Here is a 13161-nt window from a genome sequence, read left to right as displayed (position 1 = left end):
ACCTGCAGCTGCTCGATCATGCAGGTGGCAATCCAGCTGTGGCTTTATGACCCCATGCCCGTTTTATCCCAGGGTTCAAAATCAGAATTACAGAAGGTCATGTGTTCAGGAATATGGCTCTTTAGAAGGATTTCTCTTTCTCATTGAGGGAATCCAACTGAAGAAAAACCAACACTGAAAAAGGATAAAGTAAGTCACCTGAGGTAGAACCTCATAGCATCCTGGGAGGTCATCGTGATTGACAAGCTGGACCGTTTTCTCATAGGGGTACTTCAGGAAGCAGTGCCCAAAGTCCACCTCTGTGTTCACCATGTGGAGGGTAGGTACAATACACCTGCTCAAAGGAAAGACCCATTAAAGAATTCAAAAGGATAGAGAGCTTGTTTACAGATGGAGAATGCAGAGTCCCAAGTTAAACACATTTGTCACTGTCACATGGTTTTTTTCTAATAACTACATTAATCATTTTTAAATCTTCTCTCCTGTCATTCCTATCCCTTAGCCCCCAGTCACCACTGTTTAATCAAAAAAGGGCTAGAAGCAAGACTCCTTAAACAGCGGTCTTCCATGAGTAATGACTAACATTTCCATTGTTTTTCATATTTGGCTTTCTTTTACCAAGGCGCTCCCACAGTGTAAGTTCCTTAGGGTAGTGGAACTGTTTCCAAGGCAAATAGGGCCAATGCTACCAGCATGGGGTCCTAACTAGCCGTGACACTCTGGACCAGTCAGAGTCCCCCGAGGACGAGCTACAGTTTGCACCATCTAAATTATGGTAATAATTCTAATTCCTAGGCAGAACAGCTGTCTTGGATCAGGCTTGGGCAGCTGCTCAACCCAGAAATGGCACCGTGACAGTGGTGCTCAATGTGAAGGTGGGTGTGGTAGGGGAGGGGAGGCAGAGTGGGGTGCAGGGGAGGAGGAGTTGAAGCCCTGTGTGTGCAGTTGGTCTATCATGAGGTTATCTGTGTTTCATTTTGTGTCTACATCTCAAAGTCTTCCCTGCCTTGCTGCACTGTCACAATATAGTGTCGTGGTGAGGAGCACTGGTGTCTGAATCAGAGCCAGGCTCAAAGAGTGACCTTAACAAATACAACCTTGAGCAAGTTGCTTTCCCTACTGGAGTTGCATTTTGCTCCTAGGTAAAATGAAGGCAATTCTAGGGATTGACATTAGCATAATTAACTCCGAGTGTTGTGGGAAATACAGGAGCTAATGTGAGAGAAGAGCACAGCACAGTGCCTACTGCACTGAGCGAGAGCTCAGTCAGAGATGATTAACCTGTGGTAGAGGGCACTGCGAGCTGTCACGGCTGGCTCTCTGCAAGTTCTGAAAGCAATTCTTTTGTTGAGGGTCTTCAAGCAGTTCCTACCGATTACACCAAAAATAATGACATGAAAGTGAGTCTTGTTAACCCAAAATTTGAGGTTTAGCACAGGATGAGTGTTCATTTTTAGCTAGAATGGAAGCTGTCAGTTGACCCGATGACTTGCATAAAGCTAACCCTTCACTACCTGAAACACTGTGGCTGATAGGACTTAGAGTATTTCACTTGGGTCACACACAGAGTACACATGGTAGGAAACTCATAACCTCTTAGGACTCTGTTGTTGTTGTTGTTGTTGTTGTTGTTGTTGTTTTCTTTAACTCAGGGTTTCCCATTGACAGCTGCAGGGAAAGGGGGCTGAAAAGGGGAAAGTATCAGAATCAACCCACCCAGAAAAGAAATGCAAGCCTAGACAAAAAAGCTAAACCTGGGTATAGAAAGGACCAGATGAAAGAGCTTTTGCTGTTTTTAAACACGCAAAACAATTAGTTAGGTCTTTGGAAGGACTAAGTAGACCATGGCAAGGCCTTGACCTTCAAGTTCTTTCTACATCTGAAATTCATGAGACCTAAACTCATCCCTAAACTCTAGGGATGGATATGTTATCAGGCTTTTATTAAGTAATTTTCTCAATTTCATTTAGATGGCATTTTCATACAAACCCTCTAAAGCTCCAGACCTGGACACCTGTTTGCTTTGGCAAGAGTGTGGCCCACGATTTTATTTATTTAATCAGGATCACTGTCATCATTAGCATCACACTCCACTCTTAGGAAGACCCCAACTTGGTCAAGGAGACACAATCAACAAATGGCAGAGCCAGGATCTTAACCTGACTTGAGAGTCCACTGCTGCCTCTATTAAAATGGAGAGAAGGTGGGTACGGTGCTGAGGAGTTTATGTTGTTAGAGAGCCTCATTCGGGAGGCCTGCTTGCAGCCTGCATTGAAGTCATAGTAAGTGTCCTGGTGCAGAACTGTCTTGCTAAATGGACCTTCCACTGCAGGCCTGTGAGCACCACTCTTTCTGGGCATAATCCTGGAGTACTATATTTAAAGATAAAAATTACAAAAACAGCAACTTATGGGGTGGCTGGATGGCTCAGTCCTTCAAGTGTCCAACTTCAGCTCAGGTCATGATCTCAGGTCAAGCCCCACGTCGGGCTCTGTGCTGACAGCTCAGAGCCTGGAGCCTGCTTCAGATTCTGTCTCCCTCTCTCTCTCTGCTCCTCCCCTGCTCACGCTATGCCTCTCTCTCTCAAAAATAAAATAAACATTAAAAAAATGTAAAGAAAAACAGCAACTGTTCACCTCTTCCTGGTAGAACCCTTTCAGTTACATACATGGAAAGTCAGACCATTAGGGAGCACTATTATTCTTAACGCTGCAAAACGCGCGCGCGCACACACACACACACACACACACACACACACACATCCCTTTTCTTATCCTCACCAGAGGTGTGTGCCTGCTGTTTTAAAGCTTTATCATTTGAATATCAGATTCCATATCAGATTTGCTTTCCCAGGAAAGCAGAACAAATGCAGTGAGAACTGGCTGCAGGCATGCTCCCTCCGTGAGAGGCAGCCATTGCTGGCTGGCAGCTCAGGGGAGATGCAGGAGGAGAGAAAGCAGGTGAGTGTGGTACCTGGCTGTGATTAGGAGCGCCAGCACTTCTTCCCCGATGCCCTCCACGTCCACCACCAGGGCCAGCTCATATTTCTGCACGGTGTTGGAGCATAAGGTCACCTGGAAAGATAAAGGTGAAAAGCCGCTCTTCCACAAGGCCGGCCCTCCCTCTGTGCAGCGGAGAAAGGAGCCAGGGGAGGACAGCACTGATGAGGACGGCTTCTGAGTACTTTTCATGGGGTGTTTGGCGTTTTACATTTTCAGTTGAACAAGTTACATTTTGGGGTCAGGGCATGCTGAGTTTTTTCAAAGGCGAGGTTAGAAACCAAATGGCTTTTAGTACAATAGGGTTGCTCATTTCTGAGAAGACTGTATCAAAGAAGTCATATACCTGCATAAGGGGGAAAAAATGACCCTGAAAGATAAGCCATAACAAGCAAACTTTCATTACTCAATTTAAATTGTTCTCTATGCCTCCTGGCTATAGAAATTACAAAAATTCAACACACCAATAAAACACTACAGCTAAGTTTCTCTTACAGCAAAATAAATGAACATGAAACCATGTCAGTTCCAGAAAAAGGCCTAAGAAATCAACTAGTGTTTTTTTTTTAATCAAAATCTTGTCTCCCCACTGTCCACCATATTCATTATTAGAACAGAAAATGGGAAGCTCCAAAGAAAGGTATATTCAAGGACAGTATGTGCCCAATATATTCTATCCTCTGATTTTTATTTATTATTGTGAAATTTTACATTTAGCTGTTGAGGTCCTGTCACAGTTTTTAATTGCTTAAAAATGATTTGTAGTGGAAGAGATACTTGTTAGTCTAGAGAACAGCTTCTAGCATAGGTTAAAGCTTTTCTGTACATAAATTATGTATGAAGGACTAATTAAAGAATTTTTTTTTGGTTGCAAAGGGAATCACTGGATGCAAATTGGAGTCCACATAGACATGGTTGATGTAGTTCAGGAGTGAAAATTGAAGCTTGGGGAAAGCTATTCCAAATCTGAAGGGAAAATAAAGTGAAGGTGGAGCCACTGATTCGGAAAGAAAATTTGTCAGATGTGGAGAGAAGCAGTTGGCCCAGCATGCAGAGGTTCCTGGAGTGACTCTAACCCCTGTTCCTGTCTCTGAGCTCTGGTTAGAAGGCAGAGCAAGTGGCTCTCACAGAAGGCTGCTAGGCAGGTGCTATGTCTTCGCAAACCTTCCTGTGCGATGTGTGAGAGGGAAAAAAGGAAAGGTGGGTGATGTGTAGGCTGAGCATGAAGTAAAAAATAAATTCTTTGCAACAGCACTTCTTCCTGGGAAAGCCACAGTGAGCAACTGCCATGATCTGAAAGGTTGTGTCCCACCCCCCAAATTCATATGTTGGAATCCTAACCCCCAGTGTGGTGGGAATTAGGAGGTGGGGCCACTGGGGGTCATGAGGATGGAGCTCTCATGAACAGGATGAGGACCCTAATGAGGAAGACCCCACAGCTCCTCTCCGCATGTGAGGACATAAGTCAGCAAGCCGCCCCTCACCAGAACTCTACCATGTGTCACCCTGATTTTAGACTTCCAGCCTCCAAACCATGAGAAATAAATTTCTGTTGTTTATAAACCACCCAGTCTCAAGTATTTGGGGTTTTTTTTTAACATTTTTTGTTAAGTAGGCTCCACGCCCAGCATGGAGCCCAATGAGGGGCTTGAACTCACAACCCTGAGATCAAGGCCCGAACTGAGATCAGGAGTCAGACACTTAACCCACGGAGCCACCCAGGTGCACCTCAAGTATTTGTAATAGCAGCCCAAATGGACTAAGACTGGGAACCTGAGAAGTGACAATGATATGTGATATAAACTTCATTGGGCCCACGGAGATGCCCTTGGGAGAGCCAAAGACTCCCAGAAAAGATTTAGGATGAGCGGCTTCACGGTGAGATATTATGAAACATTTAAAGCAAATGTGGGGCCTAAAACCATACCTGAATTAAATATTCAAAGGTCATGACTAAAGAGAAAATTGCCAACCTTCGCCATGGAAGTCTTCTCTTTTTTCTTTCCCAGAAAAGATAAAATCATTTCAACTTAGCAGCCTTCAGTAATGCTAGACCTAACTGATTGGAGGAGCAAAAGTAGGTGAAGGAAGACAGTAAAATCCTTCTCAGTGAGCTGTGAAATAATTCTGCTGGTGGCTCTGCTAGGCCATGCCCAGAGCATCACACTGTGGGCCTAAATATAAAGCACTGTTAGGGATATCACATCTACATTCACCATGAAGCCCAGATTTGTATTAAAAATCTGAATAAATTGGGTATCATCTGTGGCACAAATACGGACATTGATTGGTATGAACAATTAGATTCTGAAGGAAAGGAGCACCTAATTATCAGTGAGTTCTTAAATCTTTTTACATCTATATTGATGAGTGTACTATCTATGCAGAGCAGGGGTTTCACTGGATTTCTCTAGAATCCACGGTTTTGGTGAAGACAATGCCTCTGGATTGATGGAAATTCACGGGAGCAGTGTCAGTTCTTGTGCCCAATATATTTGTATCTGGTTTCTTTTGCCTCCGTGGTTTATTTCCTTATAGGCCCACTTTTCCACATGAATTAGAGGCACTCCCTCCCGCTGACAACGGATGTATAAAGCAAATCCTAGCTGTGATCCTAGTAACTATCTGAGAGTGTGGCTGCCTGGGAGTATGTGCTGGGAGGCTGTGCACTTTACCCTGATAGCAGCAAATCCTTGGGGGCGAATGGTGCCACTGCTGGGAGTGATGGTGAATTCTTTTGGTTTCGTTACGGGTCTTTTGTCCTTGCTCCAAAACGGTATTTTGTTGTCTGAATACTGCTCACAACTTGAAATGCTTTTATGGCCATCGCCATCTCCAGGGACGCGCAGTTTGAAGGTCATGGGGACTAAGGAGGTATTATTGAGGGAACATGTCAAGGTATGAGGGAAACCTGGAAAACAAAATGTAAGGTGAGATATCAAAGCCCCACTATAGCCTCCCTTGAAACTTCAACCTCTGCTAGTATTGCCAAACCACTTAAACGAACTCCCTGTGCAATTCATCACCACTTGCTTAACTCCACCTCTCCCTGATATTGTCCTCAATTGTACCGTCAATGAATGCATTTCATTCATTCATTCAGTCAGTCAGTCAGTGAATACTTATATACGCGTACTATGTAGCAACTATAGACATAAAACAAATCACTTGATGTTCATCCAGGTCCCTCTCAAGAAGCAGCATCTATTATTATCTGTTTGGTGAGTAGTTCTCCAGAAGTATGCTTTGCATTTAATTTTTACACAGAATACAGATTTTTTTTAAAAAATTGAATCATGTTTGCTCTTTTTATCTGCCAACGTGTGAAAAGAGAAGCCTGTGTGGTTTTCCCTGCTGTGTGACCCAGAGCCCGCCAAGATATTATATAACTCCTCCTGGACCTGTCTGAGGCTCATGCTCCCAGGGTCGATGACACAAAATCAAATAATAGCATCTCCTGAGAGAGACTTTACAATCTGCTTTTGAGCCAGCCAAAGACTAACACACTGGCTTTTACCTCCCTTAGACAAAGCTACTTTTTCACGTTAAATCCAGCCTTCCTACGTTCAGTTCAGTGAGACTCCTGTTCCTTTTCTAAGAGATGTGGATCCTCCTTGCCTGGCAGGCAATAAACTGAGCTCTGATTTTGGATTCCCGAGGTGGCCACTCTATCTGCATATTTCTATGGGATGCAAACACTATTCTTTCTACCTGGAGCCCTAATGCAGTAAAACACAATTGGTCTCTGCTAGTTACTACATTACTGCAGGGGATATTTTGGACTGATCTATTTGTCTCCCCATTTCTGAGCCTTTGTCTACACATTAGGACTGTTGGAGGAAACGCATTTATGTCTCCTTTGTCATATTACCTGCCAATCTACTTGGAAGAGATCTCTTATGGAAAAAGAATTGCCTGCTTAAATGTACCTGAAGGACTTTCTTGGAAATTCCAGAGGAGCTGCTAGAAAGTCCATTTAATAATCATGTATTGCTGCATTCAGCTTTCCAGAACTTTCCCAGCAAAGACTATTGAAACTGTAGATCCCTCACCCTTGTTTATTTTTACTTGACCATTTATGGGATTAGCACTCTTCTAATGTACAGGGTATGCTGGAAGTGGTTTGTATAAAGATTCAGATGGGTCCTTCCAAACCATTGCTCAGACTATTTCCCTGAAGCTAGAAGGTTTTTTGAGAATAAAGCCAACTATAACCTCCTAACTAGAACAATTCCTTGTACAATGACCTGTAAACCCCATATCGCTTGCTAAAAAGCCTAAAGAAAGTGGTATTCTTTTGTTAAAGACTGGAGGGTCATTAATAATACAAGTGGTACTCCTAGCTTTCTGCTTGCACCAAATCCTAATACTATTGGTTTTAGGCTTCCCTCATGCTTTCAATGATCTCTTCTGCTAACCTTTCTCAGATCTTTCTATAATCATTATAATTAAGATTGTAAGGGACAGGGGAACGTGGATGGCTCAGTCAGTTAAGCATCCACCTCTCGACTTTGGCTCAGGTCATGATCTCACGGTTCATGAGATCGAGCCCAGCATCAGGCTCTGAGCTGGCAGTGAGGCTTCTGCTTGGGATTCTGTCTCCCTCTCTCTCTGCCCTTCCCCTGCATGTTCTCTATCTCTCTCTCAAAATAAATAAAAATAAACTTAAAAAAAAAGGTTGTAAGGGATAATTACAATTAATTGTCCCTGGGCCCCCACTTTACAACCTCCTAAAATCAACTTAAATATTTCTTCTTGAGTGAAATACTGCCTGTTCGTACCTGGGCCATGGAAGACAACTATCGTGATTTTTAAAAAATGTTTACGGCCCTTAAACCCTAACTTCTCTGGCCAAATTATCCAATGGTCAGGTCCACTGAATGTCTGGAGTCTTCCAAACTCCCTATTCTCATTCCACATATTCCTGTACCTGTTGAAAAACAGTGAGTTTGCAAATACTTACAGTCTGCCCTTTTGGTCTATAATCTGGCATCTCAGTTGTTACCTGGTCCATTGTATTCTTTGATGAATCTGAGGACTTATCAAAGCTTCACTGCTCTTTCAGAGATCATCACCACCTATATTCTAGAATCTGACTCTTTCACCCTTCTAGCTTCCATCAACCTAATTATTCGATATGTCATCCAACATCCAATCCTACCATCAAAATATTTATAGCCATACTTTAAACATTTCAGATACCAAACAACAGTACTATTACCTGTCGTCTACTTTAGGGTATTTATAGTAATCTAACACCATCAATCCCAATAGGCCCTGATGCCTAAGCTAGATCTGCATCTCTAAGCAAATAAAGGCTATGTCTCCAACACTAACCTATAACCTATAAGCCTTTTTGCCAAGATGGGGACAATATCACCAACTTTAACAATATGTCTGTCATTCTGAAATAACTAAAAAAATTCCTTCAATTCCTGGCTTATTCCTGTAACCATTAATTTCTCTTGCATTTCTAACTATCGAACTATCGAAAGACCTACTGGTCTTTCATTCCTGAGCCAATCACATGCTTACTTTTGTCTGCCTCATCAAAGCTGTATTTGCACATATGAGGTAATAATTAGGAAGTTGCCAATAAATAACTCTTCAATGTACCATGTTTCTTTGTGACAGGAGGCCTATCTTCCTGGAGAAATAAATAATGACACTTTGGGTAGGAGTCATGAAAGAACTCTAGTACCAGCTTTAGGACTTAAAAATATTATCATCAAATAATTCTAAAACTGTATCACAAAATGGTTGCTAACCTTGGCTGATACATTGCAGAATCTAGAAGCACAGCGAAGTAGCCTGAATTGACTGACCCAAGTGGTTTTGAAAATGAAATAGCCCTAGATTTCCTGTTGGCAAGCAAAAAGGTATGTTTTTCATTAATACTTCCTGCCACACCACAGGGAAGATTAAGGAATCCATATCCAAACTAAAAGAAATGTAACTTGAATTTTGAAGGTGGACTTAAGTGGGATAAGTTTTTACGTCTCAGACCTGGGGACTGTTGGGTCATGGCTCTGTAGTGTCTTCCCACTCTTATCTAGCTGCGTTATTGCCAAATGGTTCAGTAAGATGTTGTACAGCAAAAGAAAAATAAAGTTTTTGTAATTTTCATCTAAGCTAGTTACCAAAACTTCTAGCTGGACCAACTATGAGAAACAACTGTTGATTATTTTCTCTATAGCTCAAGGAAACAATGAATAAATTACCCAATAATGGCTTTTCCTATATACTTAGGGATAAGAGAGGGCCAAATGGAAGATGTTAATGGGAAAAAAACTTACCTAGCTTTGGAGCATGCATAAATGGTTTCATCTACTGTGTTACCCAGAGCTTGCCAATATCAAATACAGCATTTTGAACACCTCCTGTTTTCCATATTTCACTGAAATGTACCATTAGGGGCCTTGATGCTTTTAAATGTTTGGATTCTAGATAAAAGTGTTCCAGATATTCTCAGGGCTCAAAAATTGGCTTATCATTGGTACAGTATTTACATTAACCTTTCAATAGGGCAGATTCTAGATAATGAATCAGTATGATATTTCTTGGAGGGACTGATTTGAGGTTTTTTGTTTTGTTTTGTTTTGTTTTTAAATTTTTTTTTCAACGTTTATTTATTTTTGGGACAGAGAGAGACAGAGCATAAACGGGGGAGGGGCAGAGAGAGAGGGAGACACAGAATTGGAAACAGGCTCCAGGCTCTGAGCCATCAGCCCAGAGCCTGATGCGGGACTCGAACTCACGGACCGCGAGATCGTGACCTGGCTGAAGTCGGACGCTTAACCGACTGTGCCACCCAGGCGCCCCTGATTTGAGGTTTTTATTTGGATTATTTTTTCTCCCTCCAGGGCAATATGATACAGGGCATATCTTCCAAATGTTCTGTGTTGGAGCTCATATTTAAATGCCTGTGAGGGTATGTTGCTGTCATGCATCAGTTGCCCAGAACTCTCTGTGAACTCAGTTGAGCTGGTTGGAGGGTAACTGCATAGGTCTTTGGGTAATTCACCTCTCACTGCATATCAGTCACGGTTTCCCTTGAGAGAGTATGCCTCTCTCAGTTGGCCAACAGACAATTTTCAAATTGTAGGTCACTTTTACTTTCCTTCGAAAACTCTGTCACTCAAACATGCACTACAAATTTCTAAAAATTCCTCTAGCCATTCTCATATTCTATGGTAACAAACATTCAACTCCATTGATATGGATTTTCCTGTATTTAGGAAATGTTAAATGTTAAAGCAATGGATAAAAACATTATTAATCAGCTTTTTGCAAAGAAAGGATATTTTTTGTAAAGAAAAAATTTTCCCCAAGTAGATGGCCCTACTTGAAGCAAAAGAACTGAAAGTCAAAATGGAAGGCAACTGAGAAAAATGGAAAGGATTATGGACTATGGATTCAGGCTAGGGTTTCTCAGTCTTTCCTAAATTATTATCACCTCCTAAAAAGAACCACTGTGATTAATTAATTTTCAGTGAAATCAATCAATTAAATATAATTTAAATTAGATTAATTTCTCCCTAATGAGAAAAATTAAATACTAAGGAACAAGATTCTATTGGGTAGGGTTGAACTTTGGAGGACCACAAATGTGGGTTAGATCTACACTCTTCAACCCCAAACAAACAATTTTTGACCCTTTGGGGGCAAAATCATCCCTGTTGACAGTGTATGATTTAGAGAGAGCTCAAGCGAAATACTCATTCTGCCACTGCTATATGACCATGGGAAGTTATTTAACTGTTCGAATGATCAGTTCTTCCAGCTCCGAAAGGGGAATCTTAAATAGTATCTCCCCAAAGAATTTAAAGGGTTAAATGCAGTACTGAATGTGATTCACTTAGCAAAGATTAGAATATAAGACAGAACCAATAAATGGAAACTTTTACTGCTAATGCCACCACTGCTGTTACCATTGTTATTATTTGGAAAGGTGGACACAGGAGGAAATGACTCAGGGGAAGTAACTGAGCAAGAAGACAACACAAAAATATAGAAGTCTTCAGCTTGGAGTGATAGGACACCTGAGTCAAACCACCACTGAATTCACTTGAAACTTGAGAGCATCTCTGTGAAGAGGCTGTTGTGTAGACATACTGGCAAATCAGAAACTGCATATAAAATGGAGTGTTCAGAACATTCAGATAGCAGTGTGAAGTTTAAGGCTTTCTATTGTTCCACTGCTGAATGAGCAAGGACAACCATGGCCTGACAGCTATTAGTGCCCATGACACAGTTATAACTTTCACATATAAACTACGAAATGGCACTGAAATGTCACTGCTGCAGAGGAAGAAGAGAACAATTCTAGACTTTCTTGCTATTACTCATAAAAAATTGGTAAGAGAGCTTTTGTGTAAACTTTCCTCCTTCCATGTAGAGAGAGAGGCAATTCCACTCAATTTCTAATTTAATATGGAAAAATTACTCACCAAAGGAAACATCACCAAAGTGCAGAGCAGGAACATTAAAGTGGAAGGTAGGTCCAATGACACAGCCTCTGGAAGTAGGAATACAAGTTGGGGGGAGTGGATAGAGAATCCAGTGAATTCAGTGTAACAGTCAGGAACTAGGAAGACAGTAAACATTAAAGCCATAAACTGGCATTAAGTCAAGTACAGAATCTAGCACTTAAAGAAACCACAAGCTGATGGTCTTATCGCAGTGGTTCTTAGAATTCTTTTTCAAGACTCAAACCACTGGGTTTTAGCAAATGATGCTGTGATTAATTTATCACCAAATGCCTACCAATGAATGAGGCAGAGCAGACACATCACCAAACCAATGACACAGAATATTAATATGGATAATATACATATCATGAAAAGTTATCCTTAGACAAGAAACAAAAATTATAGCATTAAAATAATAAGCATTAAAAACTATCAATGGCACCAATATTCCTGGTCCCAACTTTTATAAAACTGTTTTTCCAATTCCTACCACCAACTAGTTGTGATCTTGGCCAGTCACATTATCCCCATAGCCCCCAGTTTCTTTTCCTCCTGTATAAAAGAAACGACTGCAATCTGGTATAGGTGACCTTGAAGGACCTTTGCTGTAAATGTTGGTTCATTTCTCTCTCAGTGCAAGTCCTCATGATCTTGGAGTGATTCTCTAGCTTAAGGTAAATAGTAGAGAGATTCTACAGTTTCTAGTTGACTTCAGCTGCAGTAAACAGCATAATGGTCCCCAATGATGTCTATGTGCTACTCCTCAGAATGTGTGGATATGTTAGATTACATGATAAAGGGGAATTAAGGTTGCAGAAGAAATTAAGGTTCCTAATTAACAGATCTTAAAATAGGGAGACTTTCCTAGATTATCCTGGTGGGCCCCATGTAATCAAAGTGTCTTTAAAAATACAAAAGGATGCAAAGAGGAGGTTGGAATAATGCAATGTGAGAAGGACTTAACCAGCTATTGCTGGCTATGAAGAAAGAGGAAGGGGACCCTGAGCAGAACACTGTGGGCATCTTCAAGAAGCTGGAAACTGCTAGGAAATGGATTCTCTCCTGGAGCCTCCAGGAAGCAACACAGTCCAGTCAAGACCTTGATTTTAGCCCTATAAGACCTATGTTGGACTTCAAAAGTATAGAGCTATAAAATAATAAATTTGTACTGTTTTAAGCTACAAAGTTTAATGTAGGAGTAAAAGAAGACTAATAAATATATATTAGCTTATTCTTGATTTTTACCATGATCCATAGCCCTAGAATCTAGGTAAGAACTAAGATAATCCCCATCTATGTGCCAAGCTTTTAAAAATTATAGACAGGAATTCTGGAAGATGGCGGCGTAGGAGGACGCTGGGCTCACCGCGCGTCCTGCTGATCACTTAGATTCCACCTACACCTGCCTAAATAACCCAGAAAACCGCCAGAGGATTAGCTCAACGGAGTCGCCGGAGCCAAGCGCAGACGAGAGGCCCACGGAAGAGGGTAGGAAGAGCGGCGAGGCGGTGCGCGCTCCACGGACTGGCGGGAGGGAGCCGGGGCAGAGGGGCAGCTCGCTGGCCAAGCAGAGCCCCCGAGTCTGGCTGGCAAAAGCGGAGGAGCCTGACGGACTGTGTTCCGACAGCAAGCGCGACTTAGCGGCTGGGAGGTCATAAGTTAACAGCTCTGCTCAGAAAGCGGGAAGGCTG

General features: G+C 41.9%; 1 protein-coding gene across 4 annotated transcripts in view; it reads right to left on the bottom strand.

The window, feature by feature from the left end:
• Positions 1 to 13161, bottom strand: part of LOC121009765 (hydrocephalus-inducing protein homolog) — a 240648-nt gene that overhangs the window by 214586 nt on the left and 12901 nt on the right. For all 4 annotated transcript variants that reach the window (XM_040443058.1, XM_040443059.1, XM_040443060.1 and 1 more), the window contains exons 3-6: positions 11450 to 11517; positions 5675 to 5910; positions 2974 to 3074; positions 199 to 334 (exon numbers count right to left, since the gene is read on the bottom strand). In XM_040443058.1, coding sequence (XP_040298992.1) covers positions 199 to 334; positions 2974 to 3074; positions 5675 to 5910; positions 11450 to 11517 — 541 coding nt within the window. The remainder of the gene's footprint in view (positions 1 to 198; positions 335 to 2973; positions 3075 to 5674; positions 5911 to 11449; positions 11518 to 13161) is intronic.

This window comes from Herpailurus yagouaroundi, unplaced genomic scaffold, assembly GCF_014898765.1.
Source record: "Herpailurus yagouaroundi ecotype Mexico unplaced genomic scaffold, PumYag 190, whole genome shotgun sequence".
Lineage (NCBI taxonomy): Eukaryota > Metazoa > Chordata > Mammalia > Carnivora > Felidae > Herpailurus > Herpailurus yagouaroundi.
This window is presented reverse-complemented; position numbering and strand designations above follow the sequence as displayed.